Source organism: Solanum pennellii, chromosome 1 (genome assembly GCF_001406875.1).
Source record: "Solanum pennellii chromosome 1, SPENNV200".
Lineage (NCBI taxonomy): Eukaryota > Viridiplantae > Streptophyta > Magnoliopsida > Solanales > Solanaceae > Solanum > Solanum pennellii.
The window spans coordinates 102,039,626-102,056,974 of record NC_028637.1 but is presented as its reverse complement, the minus strand read 5'-3'; the positions used below and the strand labels follow the sequence as shown (position 1 = coordinate 102,056,974).

Sequence of the window (17,349 nt, the reverse complement as noted above, 5' to 3'; positions counted from 1 at the left end):
CATATAGTTGAATTCTTGTTTTATTAGCAAGTTGCTCTAAATTCATATTTGTATTTTGTATGCTCAAATGTTCAGTTTCATTATAGAGACAAACAAAATGAAATGCCTAATTATCTTGCTCATGTGTACCTTTTTTTTTTCTTTTCTCAGTACTTATAATTTTTACATAATGTGATAAAATAGGATGTTTACTCTTTTCTTTTCTTTTTATGGAAAAAAAGGTGAAACATATAATATTAGATTAATGGTGGATAAGTTATGTATGACAGAATTAAATTTTATATAAAATAGTAGTTATTCATAAATATCCTGATTTTTAAAATATAAATGATAAAAAATTTTACATCTTAGTTCTAAATATTTATAGTTAACTAATTAGTTTAAAGTGTTTGTGGATAAATATTTAATACAATACTTAAAACACATTCATTAAAAAAGTTAAAAGGTTTTGTTTTCCTTCACTCAAAGTTAATCTTACACTATCTAGCTTTATTCGAACTATCAAGAATTTTAATTTAGATAGTTGTTATTTTTCCTTTTAGCTTTGCAAACTTATTTTTTGAATTACAAACAAAGTTTATTTTATTAATTTCTCATATTATTATCTCGATGCATTCACTTGGAGGTCAGAAAATTGGAGTGTCACAATTAGTAGTAAAACAAAGTAAAAAATCTCAATTAAACATATTTTATTATTTAGTAGTATTATCTTTTAAGAAATAATACGTTCATGGATTACACGCGCAAAGCGCGTGCATGAAAACTAGTAAGTAAAAAATGTCATCAACATGTTAGTAAGAACCCTTATTAATTAATTAATTTGAAATAAATTTGAAGTTTGCCCTTTTATAACATGTGCAGACGAAATTCATATATATTTTTATCAAATATGTTGATTGATTGATAAATTTTTGTTCGTTCTTAATTCAATCTTTTGAATTCAATTCTTGATAATAGAAAGATCTTATAGGAAGTACCCTCAAAGTGGAATATCACACATGAATTCGAATTAGCGAAACATCAAATGGGAGAAAAAAAATCTCATACATATTTAATCAAATTGATGTCATACACAACTGATCATCACAATCATATTTTAGTATTGTCTTACAATTTCAAAAGTATCTATTTCATATAATTAGGATACACGTGCAATGCACGTGTCCAGAAATTAATGTTTTAAAAGTATATGTGAAAATAGTATATATGATAGTGAAATATCGAATTATGTAATTTCTTCTAAATATATTCACTTTGAAATCATTTCAGACATATCCAAAAAAAAATCATATTTTGATTCAACCCATCTCTATCCCTAGCTAGCTAATATATAACTTTCATTAAGGAAACATCTGCAGTTTCAGACTCTCCATCGAATGACCTGTTCTCCCCGATTGGAATAGTTAGTTCAATTCCTTCAATTGGAATCGTACTTGAGAATTTCTTAATTCATACGGTTCTCCATCTCACTCTCATTCCTCTCACTCCTGAAGTCAATCTATTCAACATTTTGAAAGTGCGATAATCACAAAGTCGGGGATAATCACAAAGTTGTAAGCCTTCCTTTTCAATTTGAATCCATCGGAAAAAGAATTAATTTTTTAGTTAAAAATATTCAAGAATTTAGAATCTTGTTGTTATTGGCCTCCCTTCCCCCACCCCTATCCCACTTTTAGGTCTTTATGATTCTAGCATCGTTGTGAAATAAGAGAGAAAAATAGAGTCCTAATATAAAAGTTGAATTCATTATCATTATATCAAATCATCAATTTCATTTTCTATATAGAAATGTTATATCTCAATTTGGAACAAAATCTGAGCTTTTGCTATTAAATTCTTAGATGGAGTTTGAAGATTCATTCAAAGATCGTGGATACCCAAATAGGTTAATCTCAATCGTTCAATGAAAACTTTGTTGAAGAGAAACATCGCAACATTTAATGCTGAATTAATGAAATACTCTAAGGAAGGTAGGAACTTGTCTATTATTATTATTATTATAAGTGAGAAGCCTCTAACCTCAAAGTTGAATTATCATTTTGTCTTTTATTTAAATATTTTTTTATGTACAAAATAAAAAATATATTCTAATAATTAAATACAAAACTAGATATAAATTAGAGCAGTTTTAAGGTATTCAAATGTGCATTATATTGTGTAATAAAGATATTGGAAGATAGAAAGTTATTAGCGAAAGTTCAAACATTTTAAAACTGAAGAGTTATCTTGATGTCACTTACTTCACATTATTATTGTCAACTTCAATGTAATTATTAACAATTATATATATGGGGATGTTCATGGATTACTCGATAAGCATAATTTGTGAATCAGTGAATGCAAAGATGGAGTCAAGCCACTCAGAAATTATTTTTCTATGCTCTCTATGATCAGTAAGTTTAATTAAACAATATTTCATATTTATTTTTTGAATTTTTGACAAGAAAGCATTTTCACATTGCATTCACCATCTTGAAATGTGTATGCATGTTTACTTATGAATCATGATTTGAAATATGAAGGTTAAATTATTTTAATTATTTTATATCATTTCATGAATTCATATAGAACAATTTTAAATCTTTAAAATCAATTTTACACATTATAAATTACAGTCAAAAGTGAAAAGAAATTCACTTTTAATTATTTTGTGTTTGTAGATAATCCTTTTATTTTTATTTTTTATGAATGAAAATGTGGATGTAAGAAAACAATCAAAATAAAATGGATGAAACATAAACGAAAAGGGAAGAAAAAAATTAAGGCAAAGGATACAAAACAGTAATGTTACAGAAAAAAATAATAAAGTAAGAGAAAAAAAGGATTTAAAAATTAAAGTATGAGAAGAAGTATGAAAAATAATCACGATCAAACTATTGAAATTTTTGTTCATGCTACAAAGAAGAACACTATGTCATGTGAATGTAATATGAAGACAACTTATATACTTGTTACAAGTACATATGTTAATTCAAACTTTGGTACAAATTAAGAAGGTATGTTATGTTTGTATTGTCCCTTCTTATAAAAGTGACAAACTAATATATTGTATGTTTCGACCTAATAACATAAAAAGGAAATTATTTAGCACATTTAATTATGTTGTCCAAATCTGACAGGTTATCGAAATATCTAATTATTTGACATTTACATTTTACAATAGTTATTTATATAGGTTGATTGTTCATTTATTTCATTTGTATATTTTTTCGTTAAATCATTTGTGAAATTCATCACAATTTGGATTTAATGTAACTCCTACAACATATTATATTTTTGTGGAACTCACGTGCAAAGCACGTGTCCAGGACTAGTTTGTTAATAAGATTGATATCTGCTCTTTTGGATTGATTTTCATTCAGGTTGATTGATGTATTGAATAAAGATTGGTTAATGAAATAAAATGTAGTGTATTTTCATAGTAAGGCAAAGTGGCGGTGTCTATGTTGAGTACATGCAATATTGGAGTTAATAAATTTGATGGTCACTCAAATAACAATTGTTTTCACATAAAGTCACTTAACTTTCATTTTCAACTCAAAAGTGTCTCAATTATAGTTTATTTGCACAAAAAGTCACTCAACTTTCATTTTCAACTCAAAAGTCACTCAACTATGACTTCTTTGCACAGAAAATCACTTAACCTATTTGATTGTTTTTTTCATTAAAATTTAGTGACATAAAATTTTAATTATTAACCAAAATTTTAAGAATCAAATATGTACTCATTTAATGACCCGCTCCATTTAATTCGATCTGCTAAAAATATAATATTGAACATTTATTTTACCATTAATTTCCTAAATCATTATCCCTTGTCTCCCACATTCTTTTAGCAAATTAATGGTAAAATAAAATGTTCAATGTTCAATGGGAAATGATTTAGGAAATTAATGGTAACATAAAATGTTTAATTTTATATTTTAAGCGGGTCTAATTAAATGGACGGGTTATTAAATGGTTTAGATGAATATATATTTGATTCTTAAAATTTTGGTTAATAATTAAATTTCATGTGACTAAATTTTAATGAAAAAATAATTAAATAGGCTGAATGACTTTCTGTGCAAAGAAGTCATTATTGAGTCTCGACTATTGAGTTGAAAATAAAAGTTGAGTAATTTTATGTGAAAACAATGGATAATAAAGTTATTAACTTTGCAATATTGGGAAAGTGAGTTTATCATTAACCAAAGAAGACACATGTTACATTAATTCAAACAATTTTTGTTGGTCTTCAATATTGTATTTATATTGATTGACACAAGATAGACGTATAACACACTTGATCATTAACTGGTATCGTTACATAAAGAAACAAATGTTGATTATTTTGGTTAAGGTTAAACATATCTCATTACACTAAATGAAAATGTGTTTCTACCTCCAAGTTTCACAAATTCATTAATTTGAGGTATTTTTTCTGGTACCAAGAGACAATGCTTTCTTCAACAGGGATTCACGACCCGGAAAACGACTTGGAGTTTCCGTTCTGCCGCTATTAGAGGCGTCAAATGAGCGGATTGGGTCTGATTTGAGTGGATTGAAATGATCAGAATTCGCTATTCTCTGTGTAACACTAGTTGAACGTTGGCCAGATTCATTCTGTCTCCTCTGTAACTTTATCCTTTCCCGTCCTCTCTCCCTATTGTCTTTTTCTCCATCAACTCCATTTGTACCCTTTTTTTTATCTTCAACCCTAATTGAATTATTGGGGGAATCAGAAAGCCTTGGTATTCGACCACCTTTAGAGGTCCCAAGTAACTCAAAATCAATTTTGCTCCAACCCAACTTATCCTCATTGTCCCAACGGAATCTGGTGCTGATTTCCAGCAACTCGGAAACGGCACTCTGCGTCCGTGCCGGTGAAACGTCGCCGTTGAGGAGATTTTGGGCAAACTCCCATTCAATTCGGTCCTTATAGATAGGGTCAGAGAGGACTTGATCTGCTAGCTGAGCCCATTCTTCAAAATCTCGAGCTCGGAGATTCTTTGTCACCCATTTGAGGTACTTAGATGGGAGTGTTCCCAGCATTTTACCTTTGTATTTTCCAAAATCTATGACTCGGTCTCGCGCTGGAATAACTTTTCTGGACCCAATTGCTGAAGGAGTAATACTCCTCCTCAACGGCAAGGACTGTGAATGTGAAGAAGCTATCTGAAAACTTGCAACTGTAGAAGATGAGACATTGAATGAGATTGGAGCAAGATTCATCTCTCAAGGGGAGAGGCTGCAGGCCAAACAATCCTAATTTTGAGTGGATAAGAGAGACTGTTTTCCTCATGTATTCAATGGATTAATGATTTTTTGGGGTATGAGAAGAAATTATTATTCGTTTATTTTATATGACATCATTTGATTTGACATAATATTAAAATTAAATTATTTTTAATTATAATCAAATAATATTTTTTAAGAAAAAGACTAAAAATGAAGTGAAACTAGAGTACAACTAATGTGACATTATTTTACTTAATACAAAATTTTATAAAAGAAAGAGATTTTTTAAATTTGTGATCTAAAACAAAAATATCATTTGTGCAGCTATAATCAAGGGACCAAGGAAAAGAACCAATGTGTTTATAAATCATTCACCTTCAAATATAACCAACTGTTTTAGCTCTGTCAATGTGTTTAAATCTACGTTGCTCAGACTCTTCAAAAGTGTGGACGGATGCGTGTCGAATCCTCCAAAAATAGTATATTTCTGAAGGATACGACACGAGTGCAACAATATTTTTGGAGAGTCCAAGCAACTTAGGTTAAAACTGCTGCACCATTGTTTCATTTCCTTCACCAAGATCTTTCCAACAGCTCCTCGAGCTCTGCTAGTGCAGCCTCTTCATCTTCATCGTCGTCATAATCGAAGATCCTATCATCATCATCCTCTTCTTCTGCCCCTGCTCCATCAATAGACCATATATAATACATGATCATCCAATAGTACATAAATGAGTATATGTCATGATAAAGTTTTTGATATTCAAGATATATATAAGAAGAAACACAAACCTGAACCTGCAGACTGCACATCATAAACCTCGAACAATTTCTCGTTCAAGATTGACCTCACAACGAAATCTGCATCGTCACGCATCACATAGTACTCAGGGTGAGAAAGATAGTAATGATGAACCGCCAACTGATATGAAGGCATGAAGCCTTCCATGACAATTTCTTCGGATTGATATTCACTAATTGGAGTATGTCGCGTTGCAAGAACTCTTGTTTCACTAGTAGATGCTGAGGACTGGTCTAAATCTGGATTGTTATAAGCAAGTGTAGCTCCAAACTCTTTCATCTTAAAAGTTTTATCCCAACAAGGCAATGAAACATTAATCTGATCACCTGTTTGTAAATACTTGCCAAACTTCCAGTGGCATAAAAATGTCAACCTGTTGTTCTCTCCTGGAATACCAATGAATGATGGGGCATAAATCCACTTAAGACCCTGTGTAATGTTTTGGACTTTGATGTCGATTGTATGCGAGCCCCCAAATTTACTGTCACTAAAATAGCGAAATATAAGAGGACTAGAACGTTCATAGACGATGCAAATGAGCAGTCCTGTTATCTTGATATTAGGAAGTGAATCCACATACAATGTCAACAATCTCTGTTCACTTTTGTTGCTGAACCAGCTTGGAACCTCATTTCCTGGAAAAGAAGTACTGAAGATTCCAAATTCATAGAGTCCCTGATGTCAAAAAGGAAAAAGAAAAGGTAATTAAAATTGAATTTGCACAACAGGTTGAGGAGAAAGTTAACAGTAAGAAACAAAACTAACCTGCTGTACTGAATACATCCTTTTTGTTTTGGTGAACCTATTAAATATTTCCACCACTGTATCGAATGTGTTATCTAGGTTGAGAAGAAGGCGTAGAGTATTCAATATTTCAACTTCAAAATTATCAATGGGCTTTAGCTTGAAAATTCCTGAAATCTCAGTTAAGCTCTCACTTTCCATGACATCTAAAAAGAGAGTTGTCATTAGGTTTGGTAGATTTGTGACTGTTTGCAGTGATGAGCATCTAACTGCTTTCAGCTTAACAAGGCTTGACGGAAGCTCTGGCAGAGATAGGAGGCTTTGACATCCATCTAACCAAAGGTCTTGGAGCTTACCAAGATTTTTGATACTCTGAGGCAGGTTATAAATCAAGTTTTCACTTAGATTCAAGAAGCATAATGAGGGAAGGTTGCTGAGGCCAAAGGATAGAGCATCGTCTGTTAAGTTGCAACTAGAAAGACTTAAGCTGACGAGCGAACTTGATAAAGAAGAGAACGAAAACTGGTTAGAGCCTGGGGATCTTCTCAACTTTGATGACCAAGTTTTCCAGAGGGCATTCCATGAATTCATGTTACCACCCACAGGGACTAAATGACCAAAATTCATTCCATCAGCCTGCAGGATTGTCAAAGATACTAACTTGCCTAGCTCTATTGCTGATGTAACTAGTCTAGAACAGCCAGAGATTATAAGTTTTTCTAAGGATTTGAGCTTATAAAAGCTTCCAGGGAGTCTCCTTAGATTCTTGCAGTCTCTCAAGTTCATATAGACAAGTCCATCAAGGCATCCAATTGATTCATGAATATTGACCAACTTAATGCAGTCTTTCAGGATCAAAGTTTTCAAATGGGGAAGTCCAGAAAAATCAGGAGTTCTTTTTAGAAAATGGGAATGACTAAAGTTGAGGATCTTTAATGATGTAAGAATCTGCAACATAAAGTAAGAAGTAAAGTTAAAGTCTGATTCAAAAGTCATTTTCCTGCAATTGATCGAAAGGTAGCACATTTATAACATACCTTAATTCCCTCCCAGGCTTTTTCCAAATAACTTTTTTTCATTTCAAGGGCAACCAGGCTCTCTAGAGGGAGATCCTCAGGGATGATCTTCATATGAAATCCAGACCAACATAGTAATCTTAGACTTTTCGGAAACAAACTAAAGAATCCAGTTAAGCTTACATAACTAAGCTGGAGAATCCTCAGCCTCTGCATTCTGGAAAATGCATCAGCTTCAAATTCTATACTGTCTGAACCTTCTGTGCTGGCATCATCAAAATGCTCCAAATGCTTGCGGCGTTTTCTTGGATAGCCATGACCTATCGGACCAGCATCTTCACTGAAGAAATACGATCGGACAGATTTGACTGCTTTGGACAATTTATTGGACATTCCCTTGTCAAGAACCAGGCCTTCAATATTTTCAGTTCCCTGATAGAAAAACAACAATTGTTTATTCATTATAGCCGATCATAATGCATATAAGTACCAAAGAGTGAGATTCTTACAGCTTTTGTACTCAATATATTGAAGGAATCTCTGTATCGCCAAACTCTACTTCTTTTCCGAGGCTCCCAAGGGGATTCTAGGCGGATAATTTCTCTTCCCATATCTTGAATCAATGAATGCACTTTCAGCTTATCCTTGTCCATTTCTACCAGGCATCTATCTGAAAGAATTTGAATTCCTACTACTGAGAAAAAACCACATCCATCGAGTATAGTAACTGCATAGTCTCTATCCTTCCCCACAAAGAAACAGACAATATCAAGGAATATTTTCTGTACATCATCATCATCCAGCAAATCGTAGCTGATTCTAAGTTTTTCCAAGATCTTATTGTCAGGGATTGCCTGTAACTTCCTTAATGCACTCTCCCACACCTCTATACTTCTGTCACAAAGAGAAGAACCTAAAACTTTGAGAGCCAAAGGAGTCCCTTTACAATGAAGTATCACCTTTTCTGTAAGGTCCTCATGATCTTCTGATGGTTTTTCTTTTCCAAAAGCATGCCAGCTGAAGAGTCGAATCGATTCTTGAGCATTCAAAGGCATGACCTTATACATCTTACAACTGCAGGCCTCACTAGCATCAAACAGGTGCTGATTTCTGGTTGTTATGATTATTTTACTACCTGGATAAAACCATTCTCGCATCCCAAGAACCGTATTTAGCTGATCTCGATCATCCACATCATCGAGAACAAGAAGAATTCTTCTGCGATGGATGGCCTCTTGAATCTTGATGACTCCTTCATCGACATTGTATATCTTTTCAACCTTCTTCCCTAGAACATCTGAAAGAAGTTGTCTTTGTAGACTTACCAAGCCATCATATCTTTCTGAAGTTTTATTCACATCAGCAAGAAAGCTGCAGCCATCAAATTTATCAAAGTTAAGATTATAAGCAGTCTTGGCAAGGGTAGATTTACCTAGACCCCCCATACCATATATAGCCATCATATCAATACTAGTTGATCCATCCTGCAACCAGAGATTTATGTCTTTAACTCGAGAATCTATTCCAACGGGGTGGAGAGCTACACTCAGAACTGCGCGATTTAGTCTTCCTGCAACCACCTTCACAATCTCTTGAATAAACCTTGACTCACACCTGAAAATTACGACGACTTCCATTTTCAGTCACACGAAAAATCATCTTAGAAAATGGAATAAAACAATTTTGTAATTCTAGTAAGAGCTTACCCATCGGATTGATTCTGTAAGACCATTCCTCCCAAATCAGCAACTTCTGTTAGAGAAGTCTTCCATTTCTTCACCTTCTGCAGCCATTCCAGTCTCCTTTCCTCGGTCCCGGATTTAAACCTCTCTTCATACATTAAAAAATCTTGTTCAAAACACCCTTTTTGCTTCCTGACTTCAGATGGATCCACATCATAAAACACAGGTAAAACGAAACGTCCAAAAAGTTTCTTGCTCTCAAGTATAAACACAAGTTCATCAAGGCACCTGTCTGAAGAGGTGTAGTCTTTTGACAAGACAACAATGAGAATTCTTGATTCTTGAATTGTTTTCTGCAATTCTTTGCACCCTTTTTCATCTATATCAAGTTCATCAACACTGAATGCGCGAATACCAGCATTTGATAAAGCTGAATGAAGATGATTTCCAAAAGACTTGCCTATTTTTGTTGCCAAACTCAGAAATGCATGATAAGTAAACTGAGACATTTTTTGCTTTTTTTTTTTGATCAATCACAGATAAGAGATTGTTCTTTGAGAAGCAATTCTTTAGAAGCCTTGAAGAGATAAAATAGGTGATGTTGCATCTGCAAGCAGTCTAAGAAGGTACATGCATTGTTTAACATGTCAAATCAACAGGAACCACATATATTCTAAAAAATTTACATAACCTAAGGTCTAAATATCACTAACTAACCTAGAAAATGACAACAAATTGGCTATACATATTATGCAGTTAAAATTACTACACAGTTTATCTATTATTAATTGCAGCTACATTTGGAAAAACCAAGGTAAGAAGGTGTTAGTCCCTCCTTCCCAAAATATTTGTCATATTTTGTTTCTCGAGAGTCAAACTATATGAAATTTTGACAACAATTATCACGTATATTTTCATCATATTGATATGAGAAGAATTGCAACATATAATATTTTTCATATATTTTTTAAATATTTAAATTTTAATTTTAAATTAGTTCAAGCACGTTAGCTCCAAAAATCAGTCAAACTGATTCTCGAAAAGCAAAGCACGACAAGTATTTGGGACAGAGGTTCCTACCATATGTTCAAGATTTTAATGTCAACCTTCTGAAAAACAATTGCTTAAGTTTAAATAATGAAAATAAAAGTATGACTACTTTTCAACTGATATATAAACTATATTCTAGAATACTTATATTGGGAAAATTTATATTATTTGGTTACTTTTTTCTTTCCATGATTAAGACCTTAAGAGAATCAACATGTATCCTTTTATTTAAGCTAATTCTGTTTCAACACAAAACAGATTTGTCTTTTTAAGGCAAATTAAGGGTTCTTATCTAAATCACATACTTATCCTTATATTGGACATTTATAGGGGGGGAAAAATTTCCTTAGAAACAGCAAGAAATAAAATACAAAGTAATAGTTTAACTGAAAATCACTTATTCTTGTAACTAGATAATTTATAATCGCATAAATATTCAAACTTTGTTTCAGATTATAAATTTTAAAAAACCTTCCATTACTTTTGAATTCCATATACAGTCAAACACAATCATAGGAGATATGACTACTATTTCTTTGAGTGCAAGATTTTTCTTTGACTTTGGTTTTTACATTCTGCCTAAAGCCATTTTTAGATTTGGATTTTAGCTTCAAAATTCAAATAAGTACTCTCTTCTAAGTCTTGCTATTTATCCTCAATGGACTGGCACCCAATAGTCCTTTGAGTCACAAATTTCTATGTTTGTTAGAATTTTTAGAGTAAATGGCCAAATGATTCCTCAATCTATTAGTCAATTCTCAACTATACACCTAAATTTTACGGAAGTCCTATTACGTTATTGAACTTTTTATTTTTGATATTTTATAACCCTTAAACACTGACATGTCCAAGAAGATGAATATACCTCCTTTAAGCGTGTGAAGATGGATTTTAGACTCCAAAGTCTAAAAGACAATTATTAGTGGATCTGATTCTGATATTTGTATTTTTCCTTTTCAATATTGGCATATTATTATTCCAGACTCCATGTGAAGAAGCAAATTCTTGAAATCCCATTGTTTGAAATAACAAGTCGAATCCCTTCTTTTTTTCTTCTATAATAACTTACGCGGACATGCACTAATTCAATAGAGTACCTAATATTGCCTGTACAAATATCGAATAACTTGTTCATCAAAATATTATGATTCTAATATTATTTCATTAACCACACTAGATCAGACCCTTGATTACAAGTAAATATCCTCTTTATTCTTTAAGCATTACGTTTTAGCCAATCATCATTTACCACTAAAGGGTAAAGATCGAGTTTTAATTCCTACTATGATTGATGCAGAGTAAATAACCAAACACATTATATATTCACTATGAATCAACTCATGTAAAAGTTGGATATGGTACCCTTGATAGTCAATAAAATTTAATTAGAAATATAAAAGAGGTAAAACTTCAGATATTTTTTGAGAGACTAAAAAGGAATGGTTAAAGATTACATTTTTAGTTCCTTCCAGTGAACTGTTTGCTGAAGTAAACTATGCAGCTAGCAAGAAATGATCCTATGACTGTACAATGAGTTAATAAAACATAATTTACGCCATTGCCCACCTGAAGCTGATGAAAAAGAACAGGACAGATATACCTCTGCAACTAACAGATTTGTGCAACTAAGACGGTATGTCAAGCAAAAGAAATGCTCAGATATTATCGGATAATGATCCTTATTGAAGCCCCGCCGCCTCACACAACACTCATGTATATCTTCTAGCTCCACAAGATTAAGTAGTAAAATGTTGGTTTTTCCGAAAGAAAGAAGGCGTCTTCACAAGTACTTTTCTCATCACGGGAAGAATCTTTTGAGCCCACCAGATAAGGGGAATGTCGAAAGAAGTCCAACAAAACGCCTTTTCAAGTGCTGGGACAAGACCATCTTCTGGCAGATGCGTGCCTGGGAGGTCAACTCCATCTGCATCAGTTTCCTGTTGCAGAAAGATTTTGTGAGAAACAAGAACACTTTGAGAATCTACCAAGACAAGCTTAAAATGAATGCAAAAGTCAAAATTCTTACACTGTTTTCTGTCAAGTCATGCAGACCGCATTGGTTCAACCATTTGCACAACAATCTCTCGGGATCATCTTGTGATTCTCGACGAATAATTTCTTTCCCCATGTCCTGAATAAGTGGAGGCATCATCACCTTATTTTCGTCACCAATGCTGATGAGGGATCTGTCAATGAGGTTCTGAATTCCAACTGTTGGGTGCAAATCGCCATTCTCTAAAAATTTGATAACATAATCTTTGTCCTTCCCAACAAATAATGAAGAAATAAGGAGGAACAACCTCCGGTCATGATCATCTAGAGACTCGCAGCTTATCTCAAGATTCTTTTGAACTCTGCTATGAGGGATTGCTTCCAATTTCTGCAATTTACTCCTCCATATATCCATACCTCTCCCTGAAAGAAACGAACCCAAATCATAAAGAGCTAACGGAAGCCCACAGCAATGCTGTATTGCTTCTGTTGAAAGCATCTTGAACTCTTCTAATGGGTGGTCTTGTGCAAAAGCATACCAACTGAAGAGCTTTAGAGACTCGTCATCTCCAAGTTCCTTTATCTTGAATAGCATGTGCCTCTCATAGGACTTCAACAGTTTCTCACACCTTGTCGTAATGAGAATTTTACTCCCCGGATAAAACCAATCCCTTGTTCCAATAAGTGAATCTAAGACATCCAGCTGATCCACGTCATCAAATACAATAAAAACCTTTTTGTTGCCAATAGCATCTTTCATTTTGACAATTCCTTCATCAGCATTGTATATTTTTTCCTTTCTGCCTTTCAAAATACTTTCAAAAATTTGTTTTTGCAAATAAACCTGACCATTTAGATGTTTCTTAGAGATTTCTCTGACATTTGCAAGAAAGCAACTCCCATCAAATCTATCATAATTAGAGTTGTAAGCTACTTTAGCAACAGTAGTCTTTCCAACGCCACCAAGTCCACAGATCATCCCAATGCCAACTTCACTGGATTCATCCTGTAACCATGAGTTAATGTCCTTCACTCGAGACTCTAGTCCAACTGTGTATGAAGGTACACTAAGTACTGTGCGATTCAATCTTTTGAGTATCTCCTTAATGATCTTTTGGATGAATTTTGCCTCATGCCTAAGGTGCAGTGTAAATGTCAGAGACAAAACAAGATGAAAATTCAGTAAAGCACTGCAACTTGCCAAGTACTGGACAACAAATAAAAAGAGTTCACTGATATGGTAATACTTTTAGAGCAAACATAACACACCAGGATGATCTGTCATATTAATCATCAATAAACAAAATAACCTGGTTAGGTGCCTAGTTAAGAAAACACGTGAAAGTATACTTTGAAGCAATCTCTTAATGCAAAATCAATGAATTTTACATTTTCCAGAACAGCAACAAAGATGAAATATATGTGGCTTACTGGTACTACAGGAGAAAAAATGAGTGATATTTACTTTTACTTGTGTGCTGTGAAGAATTTGACAATATTGAGGAGCAACAAAGAGGGAAATGGACAGCAAAATAAAGTAGTAGTATAATAAATAGAGAACCATGAAATATTACAGTGAACCATTTCCGATTAGAAAAAGTGGAAAGGATTAAGACAACTTTAGCCTCATCATAACTGAGGCTATATCATACAAAAATTTCCAAAAGATACTGATACAAAGTGCATCCACATTAGGAGAACGGAGTGTATCATGACAACATTTCGTTCTTTTGTACCTTTTGATTTGTCTATTCAGCTATTTGGTACCCTCCCTTTCTATATCCTTCACTCTTTAAATAGATCATTTTGACACTGATAACAAATAATTGAGGAAACAATGGCTTGAAGAACTGCTGATTGGAAAAGCTAAAAGCAAATACAAGTCAAGAGCATTCACAGACATGAAGGAAGATTCCGTGGAAAGCAAGAAATTATTGCTCCCATCTATCTTTATCAGAATAATTTGAGAGCAAGGTTTAAATCCAAGTGTCCCTAGTTGTACTGTTCAAGTTTTTTGCCTCAACTAGTCAGAGAGAGGTCTTACTAACTTCTGGCATATGATAAGCAGGAAAAGGAAGGAAAGAAGGGAAAAGAAAAGAAAAGGCATTATACATAAACATGACCCTTAACTTGGCGTCAATTCACAACTATGACTTTTAACTTTGGGTGTGCACAAGTGGGCACTTAAAATTGTATAAAATCAAGCAAATGGACACATTCTTCCTACATGGGACCCTACATGGCAATTTTGTATTCTACATGGCATCCTAGGTGTATTATGCCATGTAGGACACTGGTGTCTAATTGTCCAATTTTATAATAGTTTAAGTGGCTACTTGTGCACATACAAAGTTGGAGGGCATAATTGTTCGTCGACGCCAAGTTAAGGGACATGTTTATGTATGCACACACACACATCCACACACAGCAAGAGTTCAACTAGGGTGCCTCCATACCCCCAAGGTAGAAGGAAGCACACATCCATGGAAAAGAGGACACAGAAATCTAATTGAAGAGTCGTCAGAAATATTGGGCATTAAAATGTGTTTCCTAAGGATATAGGTGATTGTAATGGATAAAGTGCAAGTCAGTATGTTGTCTATGTGGACTCCTTTCAAAATCAGCATAGATCAAATAGGGAAAAGACCCTCTATTTCTAGTGGTTTGAGTCTTTCAGGTAGAAAATACTGAAAAAGGGATCAGTAATGAGGCTTCTCTAATGGGATCCACACGTGACACATTTCATAGCACAAAAGAAGCCCGGAGACCATCCTCGTTTGTCTCTAGAGTGGATGACCAACAATACATTACATTCAGAGAAAAGGAATATACATGAAAGCTAGGAATCTCTATCTTTTAGGGGAACCCCATGAGTTTCAATCGCGACTTATGCAGCATAGTACTTGCCATTTGGCATACTTACACGTGAGTGTCACACTTGACTAGAATCCAACCTGAGGTAGCAATTCGTCATCTTTAGCTTTGAACTTTGTGTCTTTCATCTGATTAGTCTTTCAAATTAGATTTATGCCAACTTTGTTAAACTTTTTTGCTCGAACTTGCTTAGAGCTCAACGTACTATTCAGGGTCTTTAACATATTAAATCTCTTTTAAGTTTGGACTGTTCACAGTTAATTTTTCATCCTTGGCAGAAATTTCGTCAATCCATCTTTTAAATTTTGCCCATTTAGCATTTCCAGTGTATCTTTTCCTGAAATAACCTTTACAATAGATGATTTTCAGGGCCACATTAGTCACTTGGACATTTATGATAGTTAGATGCATAGATACTATAAGCTATTCTCAGAAAATTAAGTTTATTACTTGTTTACTTATGAATTAGCAAACTGGCACTATGTCATTGCAAAAGCCACCTAAAATACAGGACAACTAGTGCTGAGTGAATGGCAAATTTACATCAGAACTTTCCAACTGATGAGTAGGTTTTCTTGTTTGGGGCGAATCGTGTGTTGGCTAAGTTGGAATAACGTTGATCCTCAAAAGAGAACTTCCAGATTTAATTAGATGAAATCGGTCGCTTGACTACTTAATCCAGAACAAAACATAGTTTTAAATTATTATCTATGGTACTTCCCTAATATCATCAGCCAAGTTTCCCTTCAAGTAAAGATTAAAGCAATTATTAAGCCACAACTATTTCTTTAACCAGAAACAATTAGAACTACCAAAGCTCTCAAGACTAATTAATGAAGGGGGGGATAAACTGCAAATACCGAAAAATAAGAAAAAATATCAAGGGTTTGGATAATTTAGGAAACTGACCCGTCTACTTCTTTGGCTAAGCACATTCCTTCCAATTCAGCAACTTCCTTCAGAGCTAATCTCCATTTCTCCATCTTCTCCATCCATTCCTTTCTTTTCTCTCCACTCTCTGCATTTCCTCTCTTTTCATGATTCACAAAAGCTTCAGCAAAACTTCCAGTTTGGTTCTGAACATCCTCAGGGCTGACAGTGTAAAAAACAGGCAAAACAGTATGACCCTCTTTCTTTCTTCGATCAAGAATGTTGACAAGCTCATCAAGACACCATCTTGAAGAAGCGTAGTCTTTAGAGAAGACAATTAGTGAAATCTTGGATTCTCGAATACCCTTTTGCAGTTCAGATTCTATGTTTTCTCCCCTGCGGATTTCGTCATCATCTCGAAAAGTTCGAATTCCAGCGTTGATGAGAGCTGTGTAGAGATGATCAGTAAAGTTTTTCCGGGTGTCTTCGCCTCTAAAACTCAAGAAAACATGGAAAGAATAACGGGTTTGTGGGGTTGCCATTGAAAAAAGTCCAAGAAAACGATGACCCAACTGAGAGTTGATGCAAAGACAAAGAGGATAATGATCCAATTGAGATTTTGACAATGAAAACTAGAGAAGGAAAATTGGAAAACTGAGAACTTTGAGGACTCAAGTCAATGGAAAGGCCCGCGTGAAGGGAAAAAACTGACGAGTATTTGTTATATTATAATGTTAAGGCAATTGCGTGTTGGGAATATGGTCGGTATTTTCTAACTCTGAAATTTCTTTCCACCTTCATTTTTCCTTTAATAAATAAATGCTTTTTTGGTTCAATTTATTTGTTTGATTTGAATTTTTCACTTAATGCAACGTTTAAGAAAGTAAATGAATTTTTTGAATCTTACTATCTTAAACTACAGGGAAAAAAAACAAATAAATTAAAACCGAGAGAAGTAATAGAGTTGATTTTTCTCAATGGTAATTTTGAACTTATATCGTTAGTTCCACTAGGTTTATACCCAGAATTTGACTTAAATACTTCCAACACTAAAAATATTTTCCTAATTTTTCCCTTCTGGAAATGAATGATATGGAGA

At 33.7% G+C, this 17,349-nt stretch overlaps 2 protein-coding genes across 2 annotated transcripts; both read right to left on the bottom strand.

Annotated features, from left to right (window-relative positions):
• Window positions 1-4,186: 4,186 nt before the first annotated feature.
• LOC107028017 lies at window positions 4,187-5,359 on the bottom strand. The gene has a single exon (XM_015229077.2). The coding sequence runs from the start codon at window positions 5,212-5,214 to the stop codon at window positions 4,405-4,407; it is 810 nt and encodes a 269-aa protein (XP_015084563.1). The 5' UTR covers window positions 5,215-5,359; the 3' UTR covers window positions 4,187-4,404.
• Window positions 5,360-5,658: 299 nt separating this feature from the next.
• LOC107027969 (TMV resistance protein N-like) lies at window positions 5,659-17,103 on the bottom strand. Its single transcript, XM_015229022.2, has 10 exons — window positions 16,290-17,103; window positions 12,541-13,642; window positions 12,254-12,451; window positions 12,081-12,139; window positions 9,489-9,995; window positions 8,292-9,396; window positions 7,804-8,214; window positions 6,788-7,714; window positions 6,013-6,697; window positions 5,659-5,900 (listed from the first exon to the last, which is right to left on the bottom strand). The coding sequence occupies exons 1-10, from the start codon at window positions 16,790-16,792 to the stop codon at window positions 5,794-5,796; spliced, it is 5,604 nt and encodes a 1,867-aa protein (XP_015084508.2). The 5' UTR covers window positions 16,793-17,103; the 3' UTR covers window positions 5,659-5,793.
• Between the last annotated feature and the right edge of the window lie 246 nt (window positions 17,104-17,349).